Source organism: Bolinopsis microptera, chromosome 13 (assembly GCF_026151205.1).
Source record: "Bolinopsis microptera isolate Bmic1 chromosome 13, MBARI_Bmic_1.0, whole genome shotgun sequence".
NCBI lineage: Eukaryota > Metazoa > Ctenophora > Tentaculata > Lobata > Bolinopsidae > Bolinopsis > Bolinopsis microptera.
The window spans coordinates 15,656,442-15,675,787 of NC_087084.1; the positions used below are offsets into that span (position 1 = coordinate 15,656,442).

Consider the following 19,346-nt stretch of genomic DNA (forward strand, 5'->3'; position numbering starts at 1 on the left):
TGTTTGAAGTTTCCTATGCGACGATATTTATCATTTGTTTCTTAACTTTTTTGGATAAGGAGTAAGGACTGTATTCCTGAGCAATTTAACTTACTTCCTATATTTACATCTAAATTTAAGAGACGTCTCTAACCGCTGTGTCGAATATTTGCTTAAAGCGTAATGAGCCGTTACACTGGCATGCCAGGATTCAGTGTTCCTACATCTCCTTAGTCATTGAACTTGTCTCGTGATGAGCCCAGCGTGAGGCGCGCGCGCGCACCCAGCGTGAGGCTCGCGCGAAAATAATTGTACTTTCATTACATAAATATCGCCGCCGCGTACTGCATTACGACGCGCTTCAGCTCCTTAAATTCCTTAGAACCGGCCACGAAATACTTTTAACGAGGAATGTCATGTTAATTGTTACACAAACTTAGATCAAATAAAAATACCATGAGTGATGGTTGTCACACTGATCCCTTCAAACCATCACATCCTCAAATTACATGTTGTTATGTTTTGTAAGCGTAGGAAGCACTTTCTAAATGCGAAATTATACATTCTGACTAGCAAATAGTTGATTGAGTAGAATCTGTCACAGACAAAGCTACACACAATACGGCTTCTAGAAATTTCCTTTATCAATTGTATAGCGCCAACGAATTTGTGGAGAGCCTTGAGAGTCGAGGTAATTGGTGCTGTTACAATTATAAATATTGATAAACGATAATAGAATTTGAGAATCAATGCTAATTGCTTCCTAATTGCTTACTAATTGGAACAGATTTAAACATTTATATTGAATAACCCATAATTTCTCAAATGAGTGAACAGTAACTACAAATCACATTACTTTCAAATATTTTCACATTGTAAATAATATTTCGCCCCCACTTGGGGAATGCGCTACAGTTAAAAGTAACTTTCTAAATTAGAAACAATGCAACTTAATGTTAAAATCAGTTAAAACAATGATAATGTGCGCTGAATGGGGTTCAGAGTTTTAACAATGTCTTTAAATTTTACATTTCGACGATGAAAATATGAAAAATCGTTTGTTTTTCTTGAGACTTCAAAGCATTTTGTTCGTTTCTTAACTTAAAACATATCATTGCAATAATAAACCCTCGACATTTAAATCGTGTTATACCTATCATTACTCATTAATATTAACGTTATTAATATTAATAATAACATTAATATTAATGCAATTACTTATACTCATTAATATTAATGCAAAGGTCTATCAAAATTCTTGAAGTTGTCATACATTTTACAAAACGCTATCAATACCATAAACACTGGAGCTGTTTCTAAAATCTAAATTCTAAAATTCTCAATTTTCAAAATGTTGCGATTTTAAAATATCGTCATTACCACGGCAGGTAAAATCATTGGAAAGTGGAAATGAAGCGGGTCGTAAGTAAAAGTGGTATCAAATTATAAGATATTTAGAAATTAGAGTGGGACGATAAGAAATGTAAAATATTGGTGTTTTAACAGTGAGGCAGGTGTCATGTCCACTATTACTACTAGTACAGGTATTACTGGTGTATAATACTAGTACAGTATATACTATTAGTACAGTGTATACTATGTAGTATGTACTAGTATAGTGTATATATAAATACATCTCTTTTACTGAGGACAAGGTATTGTTATTGTTAAGTTACCCAGATCCTAGTGGGTTATTCTGCAAGTTCTACCAATCTAACAATTTGTATATTGTTCAGATAAACCACATCGCAGTAAACAATAACCCTGTCATATTGCTGTACCCTGTAACTGTTACAGGGTACAGCAATACCACACCTGCTTACATTGCACCACATTATTAGTTCCGGCATCTGCCCCTAACTTTACTAAACTAGTCACGGTAGTTCTACTACACTTACAGTTTAAATGCAAAAGTTAGAGCATATTTGTCGCAGGAATCCCTAATTTCGACCAGCAATAATTTGAAGAGTTATTCAGTAGTATATTATATAGGTATATATTATGTATATTATTCGCATATATCAGGAACCTTATACGAGGCACATAACATGATATTATCCAGTGAAATAATCGTGTGGGAAAGTTTTCTAAAAGTAACATTCTTACAGTTTACATTATATCATCTCAGTAATACAGATTAAAGGTACTTGCGGTATTTTGTACAAATAGAGATACAGTTTTACGTCATCAATAACCATGGTAACAATGGTAACCTTGATAACGTTCATTGATTAAGCTCGCAAAACTCATCATAACAATCACCGACACTGTGTACGCCAAATAGTGACGTCACAATTCGGACAATTGCTAGGATAGTTGCATCACTATTGCGTCACTACTAGGATAATGGTGCCACTATTCAAATAACGGCGTCAGTATATTCATTTCTTCAGGTTTTCTGAGAACTTTTCTGAAATTCTTCTCACTGCACCACGGGCACGGTTCACCTGAAACGAGTTGTTACGTGACAGTGTTGCTATTGTAACTGCAGAGTTGCTATGGTAACTGCAGTGTTGCTATGGTAACTGCAGTGTTGCTATGGTAACATAATGGTAACTGCAGTGTTGCTATGGTAACTGCAGTGTTGCTATGGTAACATAATGGGTGAGTCTATGAGTAAACTATTATAAAGGGAAATAATATGAGAAAAGCCTATTTTAATTCAAATTTGTCCATTTTAGAATAGTAGTTAACACTTAGTAGCATGAGATTGTAAAAACTACTGTTACTTTAGTTATTTAGTTATGTTACTTTAGTTTGACTTAACTAACTTCTTATTTGGGTTCCTTGTTGATGAGCTTGTCAATGAGGTCTTTAAGTGGAGCATACTGTTTCTCTTCGATCAGGCGGAACTCGTTACAAAAGTAAACAAAGTGCTTCAGTGAAGTGTTCAGATGAGGCTCTTCTCCCAAATCTAAAATATAATTTTATAAAATATCTGAAATTGAATGTTAATTATTATCAAATTTTAACTTTTTAAACAGAAACATTTCTGTCAAATAGATTACAATGCATCAGACAAGTAACGTTAGTGAAATGGCAGTGGTAAGTGTGACTCACCTATAACGTTATTGAAATGGCAGTGGTAAATGTGAGCATATACTCTGAAAAGCTTCTTCAGGATGTTCTTACAAATTGAGAGGAAATTCTGAAAATATTCACTGTAAGTTATGCGGAGTAAGCTCGAGTTGTAAACACTAAAGAAATTAATTTTGTGATCTGACACTGATAACAATAAATTTATCATTGACTAATTCTAACATTGCCCAGTTTATGAGATACACAAATGTAATGATGGCAGATATGTTACCATGATGTTACCATGACAACTAACCTTGGTGTTACCATGATGTTACCATGACAACTAACCTTGGTGTTACCATGATGTTACCATGACAACTTACCTTGGTGTTACCATGATGTTACCATGACAACTTACCTTGGTGTTACCATGATGTTACCATGACAACTTACCTTGGTGTTACCATGATGTTACCATGACAACTTACCTTGGTGTTACCATGATGTTACCATGACAACTAACCTTGGTGTTACCATGATGTTACCATGACAACTAACCTTGGTGTTACCATGATGTTACCATGCCAACTTACCTTGGTGTTACCATGATGTTACCATGACAACTTACCTTGGTGTTACCATGATGTTACCATGACAACTTACCTTGGTGTTACCATGATGTTACCATGACAACTTACCTTGGGAAAGGCGACACCGATCTTATCAGGGAACATTTTATCATCCTCCAACTGGTCTTGTACCCAGGTCATCAACAAATCTATATACTGGAAATTAAACCAGGTCATCAACAAATCTATATACTGGAAATTAAACCAGGTCATCAACAAATCTATATACTGAAAATTAAACCAGGTCATCAACAAATCTATATACTGGAAATTAAATGTTTTCTTATTTTGTGGAGTCACAAGAATACCAAGTTGTATACTAAACAATGTATAATACAATGTATAATGTACTGTTATACAATGTATAATGTAATATAATACAGTGTATAATACTGTTATACAATATACTGTTATACAATGTATAATGTACTGTACAATGTACTATAAAATGTATAATGTACTGTTATACAATGTACTATACGATGTATAATATAATGTATAATGTACTGTTATACAATGTATAATGTAATATAATACAGTGTATAATACTGTTATACAATATACTGTTATACAATGTATAATGTACTGTACAATGTACTATAGAATGTATAATGTACTGTTATATAATGTACTATACAATGTATAATGTACTGTTATATACAATGTACTATACAATGTACTGTTATACAATGTACAGTTATACAATGTATAATGTACTGTAATGATAATATCTCTCAGTGTAATGATAATATCTCTCAGTGTAATGATAATATCTCTCAGTGTAATGATAATATCTCTCAGTGTAATGATAATATCTCTCAGTGTAATGATAATATCTCTCAGTGTAATGATAATCTTTCTCAGTGTAATGATAATATATTATCTTTTTACCCTAGGAGCAGAACACTTGATAGGTTTTGAGGTACCGTCAGACCAATGGTACTCGTATTTAGGACCCGCTGTCATTATCGAGCAGGACTCCTCAGTACAGTAGTCTTGTATAGTTCCGTACAGCATACTGAAGTTATATCAGTACTAGAGTTGTATTTTTGTGTGTTATTTTGTTATATAAATATGGAAAATAGCAACATCACTTAATATTCTCAATTATTCAATCCACCTATATTGTGCCTCATATTTGTTGTAACCAGGAGATGCTACTATTACTGAAGTGTGTTATGTGTGAGAGAGATGACTAACTTGATTTGGTTGTAGAAATCTACAGTGTTAACTGCCACCCACTCGCACAGATCCTCTCCGTCAGGTAATTTAACTGCGAGTCCCAGGTTACCCGACCCTGCAAACACAGTTAGTTAGTTATAATACACATAAACATTGAACACAGTTAGTTAGTTATAATACACATAAACACAGTTAGTTAGTTATAATACACATAAACACAGTTAGTTAGTTATAATACACATAAACACAGTTAGTTAGTTATATTACACATAAACACAGTTAGTTAGTTATAATACACATTACCACAGTTAGTTAGTTATATTACACATAAACACAGTTAGTTAGTTATAATACACATAAACATTAAACACAGTTAGTTAGTTATAATACACATAAACACAGTTAGTTAGTTATAATACACATAAACACAGTTAGTTAGTTATAATACACATAAACACAGTTAGTTAGTTATAATACACATAAACACAGTTAGTTAGTTATAATACACATAAACACAGTTAGTTAGTTATATTACACATAAACACAGTTAGTTAGTTATAATACACATAAACACAGTTAGTTAGTTATAATACACATAAACACAGTTAGTTAGTTATAATACACATAAACACAGTTAGTTAGTTATATTACACATAAACACAGTTAGTTAGTTATAATACACATAAACACAGTTAGTTAGTTATAATACACATAAACACAGTTAGTCAGTTATATTACACATAAACACAGTTAGTTAGTTATAATACACATAAACACAGTTAGTTAGTTATAATACACATAAACATTAAACACAGTTAGTTAGTTATAATACACATAAACACAGTTAGTTAGTTATAATACACATAAACACAGTTAGTTAGTTATAATACACATAAACACAGTTAGTTAGTTATAATACACATAAACACAGTTAGTTAGTTATATTACACATAAACACAGTTAGTTAGTTATAATACACATAAACATTAAACACAGTTAGTTAGTTATAATACACATAAACATTAAACACAGTTAGTTAGTTATAATACACATAAACATTAAACACAGTTAGTTAGTTATAATACACATAAACATTAAACACAGTTAGTTAGTTATAATACACATAAACATTAAACACAGTTAGTTAGTTATAATACACATAAACACAGTTAGTTAGTTATAATACACATAAACACAGTTAGTTAGTTATAATACACATAAACATTAAACACACTCAGTTATAATACACATAAACACAGTTAGTTAGTTATAATACACATTAACACAGTTAGTTAGTTATATTACACATTACCACAGTTAGTTAGTTATAATACACATAAACACAGTTAGTTAGTTATAATACACATAAACACAGTTAGTTAGTTATAATACACATAAACATTAAACACAGTTAGTTAGTTATATTACACATAAACACAGTTAGTTAGTTATAATACACATAAACACAGTTAGTTAGTTATAATACACATAAACACAGTTAGTTAGTTATAATACACATAAACACAGTTAGTTAGTTATAATACACATAAACACAGTTAGTTAGTTATAATACACATAAACACAGTTAGTTAGTTATAATACACATAAACACAGTTAGTTAGTTATAATACACATAAACACAGTTAGTTAGTTATATTACACATAAACACAGTTAGTTAGTTATAATACACATAAACACAGTTAGTTAGTTATATTACACATAAACACAGTTAGTTAGTTATATTACACATAAACACAGTTAGTTAGTTATATTACACATAAACATTAAACACAGTTAGTTAGTTATAATACACATAAACACAGTTAATTAGTTATAATACACATAAACACAGTTAGTTAGTTATATTACACATAAACATTAAACACAGTTAGTTAGTTATATTACACATAAACACAGTTAGTTAGTTATAATACACATAAACACAGTTAGTTAGTTATAATACACATAAACACAGTCAGTTAGTTATATTACACATAAACACAGTTAGTTAGTTATAATACACATAAAACACAGTTAGTTAGTTATATTACACATAAACACAGTTAGTTAGTTATATTACACATAAACACAGTTAGTTAGTTATAATACACATAAACACAGTTAGTTAGTTATAATACACATAAACACAGTTAGTTAGTTATAATACACATAAACACAGTTAGTTAGTTATAATACACATAAACACAGTTAGTTAGTTATAATACACATAAACACAGTTAGTTAGTTATAATACACATAAACACAGTTAGTTAGTTATAATACACATAAACACAGTTAGTTAGTTATAATACACATAAACACAGTTAGTTAGTTATAATACACATAAACACAGTTAGTTAGTTATATTACACATAAACACAGTTAGTTAGTTATATTACACATAAACACAGTTAGTTAGTTATAATACACATAAACACAGTTAGTTAGTTATATTACACATAAACATTAAACACAGTTAGTTAGTTATAATACACATAAACACAGTTAATTAGTTATAATACACATAAACACAGTTAGTTAGTTATATTACACATAAACATTAAACACAGTTAGTTAGTTATATTACACATAAACACAGTTAGTTAGTTATAATACACATAAACACAGTTAGTTAGTTATAATACACATAAACACAGTCAGTTAGTTATATTACACATAAACACAGTTAGTTAGTTATAATACACATAAAACACAGTTAGTTAGTTATAATACACATAAACACAGTTAATTAGTTATAATACACATAAACACAGTTAGTTAGTTATATTACACATAAACACAGTTAGTTAGTTATAATACACATAAACATTAAACACAGTTAGTTAGTTATAATACACATAAACACAGTTAGTTAGTTATAATACACATAAACACAGTTAGTTAGTTATAATACACATAAACACAGTTAGTTAGTTATAATACACATAAACACAGTTAGTTAGTTATATTACACATAAACATTAAACACAGTTAGTTAGTTATAATACACATAAACACAGTTAATTAGTTATAATACACATAAACACAGTTAGTTAGTTATATTACACATAAACATTAAACACAGTTAGTTAGTTATATTACACATAAACACAGTTAGTTAGTTATAATACACATAAACACAGTTAGTTAGTTATAATACACATAAACACAGTTAGTTAGTTATATTACACATAAACACAGTTAGTTAGTTATAATACACATAAACACAGTTAGTTAGTTATAATACACATAAACACAGTTAGTTAGTTATAATACACATAAACACAGTTAGTTAGTTATAATACACATAAACACAGTTAGTTAGTTATAATACACATAAACACAGTTAGTTAGTTATATTACACATAAACATTAAACACAGTTAGTTAGTTATAATACACATAAACACAGTTAATTAGTTATAATACACATAAACACAGTTAGTTAGTTATATTACACATAAACATTAAACACAGTTAGTTAGTTATATTACACATAAACACAGTTAGTTAGTTATAATACACATAAACACAGTTAGTTAGTTATAATACACATAAACACAGTTAGTTAGTTATATTACACATAAACACAGTTAGTTAGTTATAATACACATAAACACAGTTAGTTAGTTATATTACACATAAACACAGTTAGTTAGTTATAATACACATAAACACAGTTAGTTAGTTATAATACACATAAACACAGTTAGTTAGTAATAATACACATAAACACAGTTAGTTAGTTATATTACACATAAACACAGTTAGTTAGTTATAATACACATAAACATTAAACACAGTTAGTTAGTTATAATACACATAAACACAGTTAGTTAGTTATATTACACATAAACATTAAACACAGTTAGTTAGTTATAATACACATAAACACAGTTAATTAGTTATAATACACATAAACACAGTTAGTTAGTTATATTACACATAAACATTAAACACAGTTAGTTAGTTATATTACACATAAACACAGTTAGCTATAACCAACATTTTACATTTTCAGGTAGTCCCCCAGCATAGCTGAACTGTGTTTTATTTGTTAATGTTCTAAGAAGTTCAGTATTTTAAGCTAAAGAAGATTCTGCAAAATGTTAATGTAGTTTTACTCGCCTAATGTAGCCTCAGCATAATCTTTTAGATGTTGGGCTCCGTCCGGTAGGTTCTTTTTGGGTTTAAATGTTTTCTGATAGGAGGACTTACCAAAAAGGAAATTCATGACTACCTGGAAATTGAAGATAATATCTGTTTTGAGTTTTTCTTCATTATAATATATAATAATAACAATAATATAACTAAAGATTTATAACAGTGGGGGTAGCAGGTCGTTTCAAAATTGTATTTTACTTAAATTGTATTTTACTTATATTTAGCTCAGCCACGATCTGTTGAGCTTGCAGGACTGAAAGTCCTTGCAAAGCAGGTCTGGCTTTAATTGTAAGGTGCAGGTCGACTTAACCCCAGGGATAGCACCAAACCAATATTCTAGCCATACAACATCTCTATACATATATATATAACTCCAGTTAGTCACTGTAACTGCCTGATTTCTAGCTATACAAAATCTCTATACATACCACAGTTACCTCGAGCTCTACAAGATAATGAAATTCCGTGCTCCAATATCCCTACATGAGGGTTACACATGTTCGTCAAGGAAACCCTGCCTTCTAATCTGTCAGGCAGACCCACCTGACAATCACAACACTAGATCAACCAATATTTTCAACATTTTAACCCCAAAGTTCAGAATGACTGACTTTACTACTAGTGTAATGTGCTTGCGAGGTAAGCTAAAACGTGCTCTATTAGCTAATCAACATAACCACGCCCTGCTTGATTGGACCATAAAAGATTTTGACTGCGCAAATGTTACTTTCCAAACATTATAACTGGCTGGTCACACACATCTCAATTAAATTACCCTAGGCTACTGTTTTCCAAGTCTTGTCCTATGAGTAAAGTATGTGTGAGAAAGTTTTAATAAAATGAATGTATATTTTTGAATTTTTTAAATTTAATTTGAGAATGAAGTATAAAGAAATTTTTAATTAGCACTGTATAGTTTAAGATATTTATAGCTTATTATAACCATTGATACAAAGGCCATAATCTCTCGCCAGCTCTCCAATATCCACATTGAAGCTGCATCTTATATCCTTGAACTACACAATCTTACTATATATAAAGCGAGACGATATATATATATTTATCTGTGCCATTTTACTGACACCACGGCATCAACTTTAACGCGAATTTCTTCAAAAACCGTCAAAGATATACAACTGAATCTTTTTTGACTGGGTCAAATGCTTTAATGGCCTCCAAATCAGCATGAAAAAATAAAAAATAGGCCAAGAAATAGGAGCTTTAGAGCCCAAAATTTGGTACCCAAAGTGGTGTCAAAAACGCGAATTAAATAGGTAATAATTGTTTTAGTCTCTTCAGTCTTGACACCATTTTAGGGTTAGACGGGTTCCTGCTAGTATAAACTAAAGCATGTTATAGTGTAGACTTTTTGTCACAACATTATTATTATTAAATCTAAAATAGCTAATAATTTAATAAATTATTAACAGGCCCCTTAACGTGGGCAATAATATACGCTTTATGTCACAACAAGACTGCAACCTATAGTAAAAACTATAAACTGAACCCCTAATGTCTGCTAACAATTTTTCTTCTAGTCCTAATGTGAGCCTTGTCTCTAAAGTAAAGTAAAGTAAAGTAAAATTTATGACATCACATCATCACACATGTCTACAAACTATCATCGCACTGTGTGAAAAAATATATAATAAATATTTCCCCACCAACATTAATTAATTATCAAATACAATATTTAAAAACAATTTCATCAAAAACATTATCCTATTTTAAAAACTTCCCAGTGGAATAAAGATTTATAAAACGCTTCTTTGCCACATAAGGATGGAACCAAAGATAATTGTTATGTTTCTCTTTATTACTGACATAACTGGCTCCCTCAATTCTTACTAAAACTTCATTAGAACACATTCTCTAGCGTTTCGGTGTGTGCAAAAGCTTCCAGGCATGCGCATTCCTTGCCCCGTTAGTTACCTGTCCTTCCAAAACCAAAGCAGTCAAGGACAAAAAGCCATACACCAAACAATATACACATAATATAACAATTACCCTATATAAAAATTCAATATAAATTCAATAGAAAACTAAATAAAATTTATAAACACCCTTTAAGTAGTATAAGTAAGCCAGTTTAAAGAATGGGCATTAGTGAAACAAATTTAGTAAAACAAATTTAAAATTTTATCCTTTATTTTACAATCATAATATAATAATATTTATAAGCCTCCGTTTTGAAAGTTTTAAATTTTAATATATTCACATTTCTATTTAAAATTCAATTTAATGTATAAGTCAATAACTGGCCGCCAAAGCCGCGCATTCTTAAAAACATGATTAAATTGTTTATGATTATACGACAAATAGAAATAAATTTAAAATTATCCGTGGTTTTTTTAAAAAAATAAATTATAATCTTACCTAAATCCAAAGCCAGCTTTGTAAAATTTACTTTTAGATCAAAATATATCGTCAATTCTAAATATTTACAATGCAACATTTCATTAATTTACATACAAGCGTACTCCAGCCCCTGCACGCATCCGTTCTTATGCGGCGCGGCTCAAGCCGCGCACGCACGTATTATTTTATACTTTTTGCTTTCTAATAAATATCGTGTCAATGTGTACGTCTAAATGTTCATGCTTTGTGTAAACCGAATCCAATTGAGATTAGTGACAAGGATAAGGACCCAAGTGCCTGTACGGCTTTTTCGGACCCCTGTGGACCACTACTCTTGAAGTCGCTCTACAACTATTGAACATTTATAACTGTTATATAATATATAACGACATTTGACAATTATTATCATTAATCTATAATCTAGCTGTCTTGCTGAGGGGGAGGAGTAAACGCTTCACAAACTAAAGTGCTTACAACATACAAAATTTAAAACCATCAACACGGTTATAGTTCATATCAAGGGCCAATTTGGTATACCTCTATTTCGTTGTAATATCTAGTATATCTTCACATCTTAATACTATAATGAAATACAATAGGATACATGTTTCGAGAAAGAAAGGCTGGTCCGATTATTAACAAAAGTAAACAAAAGTCCATCAGGGACTCCACGGAGTCGAAAAAGGTACACGGCTGCTGTCTGGTGCTGCTAGGCATTTATTGATCAAGATGTTTTATTGTATTGGTTTTTGATGATTCTATTGTTCGTGACTAATCAAGTTCTAAGTGGGGGTATAAAGTGCTGCTTAAGATACTTCGTCATCTCATGTCCAGTATAATGAATAAGATAGTAAACAATATAGTTTCAGTAGTTGACCCATACAGTTAAGTCCGTCATAACTCACAATTGTTTAGTCATCTGTCAATTGTCAAAGTCGTTGTGTGTTTAGTCGCTGAGATGTGACAATGAAAACGCTACAGAATTATTGTTTTCGCGCGTTACGTAGAATTTACTAGTGTGTAATACTGGTTAACACTGGGTGTACACTGAGTGTAAGTCGCTAAGTTTCATATACGAGCCGAATATTTCTAATTTTGAGTGTATCGTGAGCATGTTTTACAGTGCAATTGTTCGGTACTAGTGTGTTTGTGTGTATATATAAATATATCATCTGTGGAGTATGGTGTGTGGACTGTGGTAAATAATGTGTTTAGTTGGAGTGCAGTGGTTGCATGTATGAGGAAAGATAAGTGGTTATTTTAGTAACTCACATTAATCAAAACTTGAGCTTATTCGTGGCAAAATTAAGCTCACACCAATCAAGTGTATCATGCTTGAATTGCAATTCTTGTAAAGCAATTTTCAATGTATTCTTAAACCCGTTTGTCGGAGTATTGATGATGATGAAAATCTAAATATTATAGGCTACAATGAGCATTTTAGTAACAAATAGTATGAAAGATCTGAAATTTAAAAAATAAAAACCCTAAAAATATTTACACCCCAAGTTAAAAATATAGTGAAACAAATTTTAGTGAAACAAATTTAAAATTTTATCCTTTATTTTACAATCATAATATAATAATATTTATAAGCCTCCGTTTTGAAAGTTTTAAATTTTAATACATTCACATTTCTATTTAAAATTCAATTTTATGTACAAGTCAATAACTGGCCGCCAAAGCCGCGCATTCTTGAAAACAGGATTAACTTGATTATAGTTATACGACTATGTAAATTAAAAACTATCCGTGGTTTTTTCTTTTAAGTAAATAAATTATAATTTTACCTAAGTCCAAAGCCAGCTTTGAAAAATTTACTATTAAATCATAATATATCGTCAACTTTAAATATTCACAATGCAACAATTCATTAATCTGTAAACACGCGTACTCCAGCCCCTAAACGCATAAATTGTTATGCGGCGCGGCTCAAGCCGCGCACGCACGTATTATTTTATACTGTTTGCTTTCTAATAAATATCGTGCCAATGTGTACGTCTAAATTGTAAACGTTCATGTTTTGTGTAAAGTGAATCCAATTGGGACTAGTGACAAGGATAAGGACCCAAGTGCCTGTACGGCTTTTTCGGGCCCCTGTGGACCACTACTCTTGAAATCACTCTACAACATTGAACATCTATATCTACTACGTCATTTGGCAATTATTGTCATTAATCTAACTTTCTAATTAATTTCCGAGGGGGAAGAGTAAACGCTTCACATTAAAAAATAAAGTATAAATACTTTATTTTTAAAAACACTATCAAATAAGGTGGTTGATCAGTCACTTGTGTCATTACGACGACGTCGTTATATCAAGTCAAAATATTCCCCAAAATAATTTAAAGACGATTCCCGATCAAAAACGTTTTTGGTAGAAAAAGTTTTTCGAGTTACATAAATATCAATGGAGATGCAATTTTATAGATAAAATCAATAAAGCTTAAAAGTGAAGCCCAAAACAAAGTAACACACCCAAAAATGGTTGAGATGTGATACATCCAAGCAGTCTAAGTCGACAATAATATCATGTGAGTTAATATCATTCTCTCTTTGAATCACACCTAGGTTATGCTATTTCTGTCTGGGGAGGTATTCCCAATAATCAGTTAAAACCACTATTTATTACTCAAAAGAAGTGTATCAGGATTCTATTTGGAGACTATGAAACTTATGTAGACAAATTCAAGACATGTGCTAGAGCAAGACCAATTAATTCTCAACGTCTAGGATCTGAATTCTATGTTAAAGAGTCCACTAAGCCTCTATTCACAAAACATGAATTACTTGTTACAGAGAACCTGTACCGATACCGTTGTTTAATGGAACTTTTTAAGATCATTAAGTCACGAGTACCAATTTCGTTATACTACTTATTCAACATATCAAATAGGAAAGATAATCTGTTCATTACACCCTCTCCAACTAATCAATTTATTTATAAATCTGCATGGCTGTGGAACGAATTCCGTAAAGTTGGCCCGTTAAATTTCACCTCCACATGCGGATCTGTCAAGAATTTACTTAAACAGTCACTTCTAAGAGCTCAAAACCGGTATGGAACTGAGTGGTGTGACAGAAATTTCACTGAATTCTGATTATGAAGTGATATTCATTTGCCTGTTATTCCCACTTAAGCACTTACTGACTGACAAGCTTATCTATGAATACCATGCTTGAATTTAGGTAAACAACATACAACTCATTTCCAAGTTACGCTGAGCGCAACCGCCGAATGACTCAGCAATATTGAAACGCGCGCGCATAGCATTGCGCGCCGATGCTATGCGCGCGCGTTGTCGGCCGAAACTTGGGAAGTTCCCGCTCTAATATTCAGACGACAGTGATGACTCATTAAGAGCACTAATTTCGACCACTTTCCCGGTCGAACCATACCAAATCAAACTAATTGACCCACGTGTATAGCCAATGTCCTGGCGGTGCTGAGCCGATGTAAAACTCTTCTGTAAACTCTTTTGTCTCTTGTAACTTGTTTATATTTCATATTTTAGTTATACTGTGTACTGTGTACAATAGTTATAGCGTATAGTGTGTGTAGTGTGTAGTGGTTATTTTGTTGTGACGTGTCACTTTATACTTTGCTACCAACGTCAGCCTTGACTTACCATTTATTGTAATTGGTACAGCATATATCAAAACTAAAACACTGTTTTCGATCTGACGGGTGATGGGCTCTCTCTGATGGGACACAGTTCTAGGGGGTACCCGGGGTACGAGTTAACGAATAGTGTTCGTGTCCTTCCACAATCCCCTCTCATTGTGTTTTTGACGGAGGAGAAGCCTAGTTCATCCGTCTGCATCGCTTAATCGAGTTGAAAATTTAGCCAATAACAAACTAAATTACATGTTAGACTGATAGCAGGTGTAGAGTTTATAACATACAAATTCTAAATTTTTGACGGCTGACGATGGTAAGTCGCTACGTTTAATTCGGGACTTTTATAGTCTTAAGTCTTGGAGCTCAAAATGTCTCGTGCTGTGGCATGTGGGCCGTATAAACGGCGCACACCACCGCCCCGCCTTACTTCACGGTTGCGGGGCGGAGCTGGTGCCGTTTGTCTCGGCCTCAAGTGGCGAGTGCTTGCCCATCGAATACACGATTGAAACACTAATTATTTATTGGAATTCTACAGTTTCCAAAACGAAGTACGAAGATATATTAACTTTGAGCTTTGTTTTGGCGACTGCTTCATCGATGGGCGAGTAGGTATTTGTTGTTTAGCAGTGTTGAATATTGGAGCAATTATATAATGTATATCTCCATCATAATATAGGCTAGTGTAAAGATATATAATCAAGAATACAAACAAACGCGAACGGTACTAGTAACTCGCTAGATTATAGATGTTATTTAAACACATATGTTTACGTCAATTATTATTAAAATTAATATTCTTTTTGCTTTAATATAATTACATTGTACATGTCACATGGATTAATGGATTAGTTGAATGAAACGTGTGCTACAAATGTCTACGCCTTACGCAGAACTGCGTACCGCTCAGTACTAATTCATGCTTGAGCGGTACTGCTGTTCACAGTGGCGCGCACTCAATTTAATCACAATAAATAACGAGCGCGCGGTTTTTTGGAATCTCTCCATTATTATATTAATTAGATCGCAGTGCTCACGGCCTGTACTGAGTAAACGACAGAAATATCTTTTAAATTATTTTGCTTATGAAATTTTGGCTCTAGTAATTAAGAAATGTGACATGTAATTGTAAGTTAACAATTAAATAGATCCTGTGCGCGGCGCCTACAGCTGACCTACGAATTTCTGAACAATTTTAAATTGTGGCTGTGTGCGCGGCGTACTGTATATGTGTTTGAAATTGAAATTTGAATTTATTTATGAATATAACATTATGTATTGATTATTTGTGGTAAATAAAAATTTTTCTTTCCTAAAATTTTTCTTTCCTAATATAAAACTAACTGTGTCGGAGTATTAAAACTTATCTTACTTGATGTTTGTCGACAGCTGTTCCACATGTAGGATGATTGGTAGATGAATTGTGAGGATGGTTGTGATGTGATGAAATAATCCTCTCGTCGTGGTGACCTGTTAAATGATGAGTACAGTGATAATGGTTCCTCTAACTTATTAATTTTGAATAGTTCTAAGAGACAAGTGTACTTATACAGGTTGTGAACAGTTAACAATTTCTGATTCTTAAACAAGGGCTTAGAGTGTTCTTTTTTGTAAAAGTCCACACCTAGTCTTTGCTCACCAAATGGTCGTGTCCGGGCACAAGTTCTAAATTTTTCTAAGTAAGCTTAGCTCTGTTTTTGTGCGTGAACCACCTGGCCCTCTCCCTAAAACTGAGAATTTAAGACCTGACAATGAGAGTATTGATGATATTGATGATATGGAAGTCAACAGTTCTGATATAAAAAAGCAACTTTTAAAGCTTAACATTTTTAAGAGTTCTGGTCCGGATGGTGTTCATCCGAAGTTGTTGAAATCGCTAGCTTATGACAACAATTTTGTTGAAGCAATAACTAAATTATTTCAAAAGTGTTCAGATACAGGATCTTTACCTGCAGTGTGGAAATCTGCATCTGTTGTAGCATTGTTTAAAAAGGGTATTAAATCAGACCCCTTAAATTATAGACCAGTTTCATTAACTTGTATTTTGTGCAAAGTGTATGAAAAGTTGGTGAGAGCACATGTTTTAAATTTTCTAGAACATCGAATTTCGAAGCATCAGCATGGATTTGTTAAGGGTAAATCGTGTTTATCTAATCTTTTAGAGACATTTGATGACATTCTTGACATTTTAGATGAAGGTGCCCCGGTTGATCTTCTATACTTTGATTTTAGTAAGGCGTTCGACACAGTCCCCCACTTTAGACTTCTGTCTAAATTGGAAGGCTTTGGTGTCAAAGGAAAGGTTTTAGATGTTATTAAAGATTTTCTGACAGACAGGACTATGAGGGTTTCTGTAGAAGGACAATGGTCCGAGGTTAAACATGTTTTATCTGGTGTTCCTCAGGGGTCAGTTCTAGGCCCTCTCCTATTCATTCTGTATATTAATGATTTGCCTGACCTTGTAAAAAATAAGATAAAGTTATTTGCTGATGATACCAACAGCTATTGCTCTGTAGTTGTCCGGGCTGAAAGGGTTGCCAGACTTGTAAATAGGAGTAATGATGCTGGTGTGCCATGGATAGTAACCAGAGACCAGTGAGTGGTTGAAGTTTTTGAGGATGGCTTTGAGACAAAGCGGAGTTACGCTCTGAAGCATCTCGTTGGATATCAAGTCGTTTGAGCAACTTTTACCTTTTTTGAGATTTTTGATGGCAGAGGTCACTTCAGATTCTGACATGAGCTTATTTAGGATATCCAGATCTGGTGGTTCAGGGTAATGTTTGTGATTGTGGTGAGTGAGATCTGGCTCCTGGTCTGGTTTTTTATAAAGGGATGCAAAGAAGTCATGGAAGCTAGCTAAATCAAATTTGTCAAGTAAGGGGCTAGTGTCATGTTCTTGTTTAAGCCGTTTAAATTTTTTCCAGTCGAGTATGTGACCTTCTTCTATAGCTTCATTTAACTTCTTAAGGAAAGCTACTTTCTTACTGTTTACAAAATTGCTATGCTTGTTGCGTTGCTTAAAGTATTCTCGTCTGAGGATACAGTTACAGTGCTTACTACCAAGCCGGTTTGCTAGCCTATTTAGGTTCCGCCGTGAGGAGTTGACTTGTGGGTCGAACCATTTCTTACGGGCAGAATTTTTGGGAGGCTTTTTCACTTTTAAGGCTATATCAGCAGCACTGTGGAGACATTTTATGACTGCATCGTTCAGTTCGTGATTGCCCTCCAGAGTACTGCTAAATTCATTTGTCACAATGCTTTCCAGATTGTTGATAATTTCGGGCGAGGTAAGGGCTTTTTTAAATAGTGAATGGGAGGTGTTGCTATCCCACTTATAGCCACAAGGAAAGTTAGAAAAGTCTGGGAGCTGGAAGTTTGCGACAAATGGTTCAAATGTAGTGAGTTTCAAGACTAATGGACAATGATCAGAGTATGATGTAAACTCTTTTACTTGGAGAGAGTTTACATGATCTCTTGCCCATGAGGTGATTACAAAATAGTCAACCACACTGCTTCCATTGTATTTGTGACAGGTCATTTTTCCAGTGGTGTCCCCAAGGGTACGACCATTAAGAATTTTGAGTTGGTTATTGATAACCATGTCAAGAAAGTGTTGGCAGTGGGGTTCAGATATTGTAAGGTCAGAATTATTTCTTGGTTCTTCTATGTCGTGCTCGAGTCCAATGTCGTTATAGATGTCATGGATGGCAGGTGCATTACAGGAAAGGATATAGTCTGGGAGTTTTCCAGTTCTTGCATTTGCATCGCCACACATAATAACTTCTCCCTTTTGACGTAGTCTGATACAGATAGAGTCAAGAGCAGAGAAGGTATTAGCAGTATAATCTGGATTCTTCTTGACATAGGACGAGTATGCAGGGCTAATATAATAACATACCAAAAATAGGTCAAAATCAAGTTTAAAAAAGTTCTTGTCCCTTATTAAGTGCGCGGCGCGGCACAGTAACGCATCGCGCTACAATGCATTTTGATAATCTAGCGATGTCGTTGCGAGAAGCATAATTGTGTTGTATCACGTTGCGACCCCCACGGTCGTTTCACTATGTATCGTCCTGACGATACAGGGGAAGCCGCGCACTTCGTGCGCGGCGGGTCATACAACGTATGACAATAATTGTGTGCTTGGCGCGGGACAGTAACGCATCGCGCTACAACGGAATAACAGGCTAGGAGCGCCGCCTGACCTTACCTGGGGACCTCAGGCTATCATGTTCATTAATAGAAATTCGGCGGAATGACAGGTTGAGCGCGGCCCAGTAACGCCTGGCCCAGTAAACAGTAAACCTATTTTGCTCGCCCAAAAATTATTGCGTGTTTTGGGTTTTTACGGTTTTGCAGCCGAACAAAACGGTTTTTACATAAAACCTAATTTA

At 33.1% G+C, this 19,346-nt stretch overlaps 1 protein-coding gene across 1 annotated transcript; it reads right to left on the reverse strand.

The window, feature by feature from the left end:
* Positions 1-1,326: 1,326 nt before the first annotated feature.
* LOC134824870 (MOB kinase activator 1B-like) lies at positions 1,327-9,108 on the reverse strand. Its single transcript, XM_063836850.1, has 7 exons — positions 8,940-9,108; positions 4,830-4,926; positions 4,521-4,647; positions 3,699-3,785; positions 3,040-3,127; positions 2,751-2,893; positions 1,327-2,426 (listed from the first exon to the last, which is right to left on the reverse strand). Exons 1-6 carry the CDS (start codon positions 9,043-9,045, stop codon positions 2,754-2,756), a joined length of 645 nt encoding a protein of 214 aa, XP_063692920.1. The 5' UTR covers positions 9,046-9,108; the 3' UTR covers positions 1,327-2,426; positions 2,751-2,753.
* Between the last annotated feature and the right edge of the window lie 10,238 nt (positions 9,109-19,346).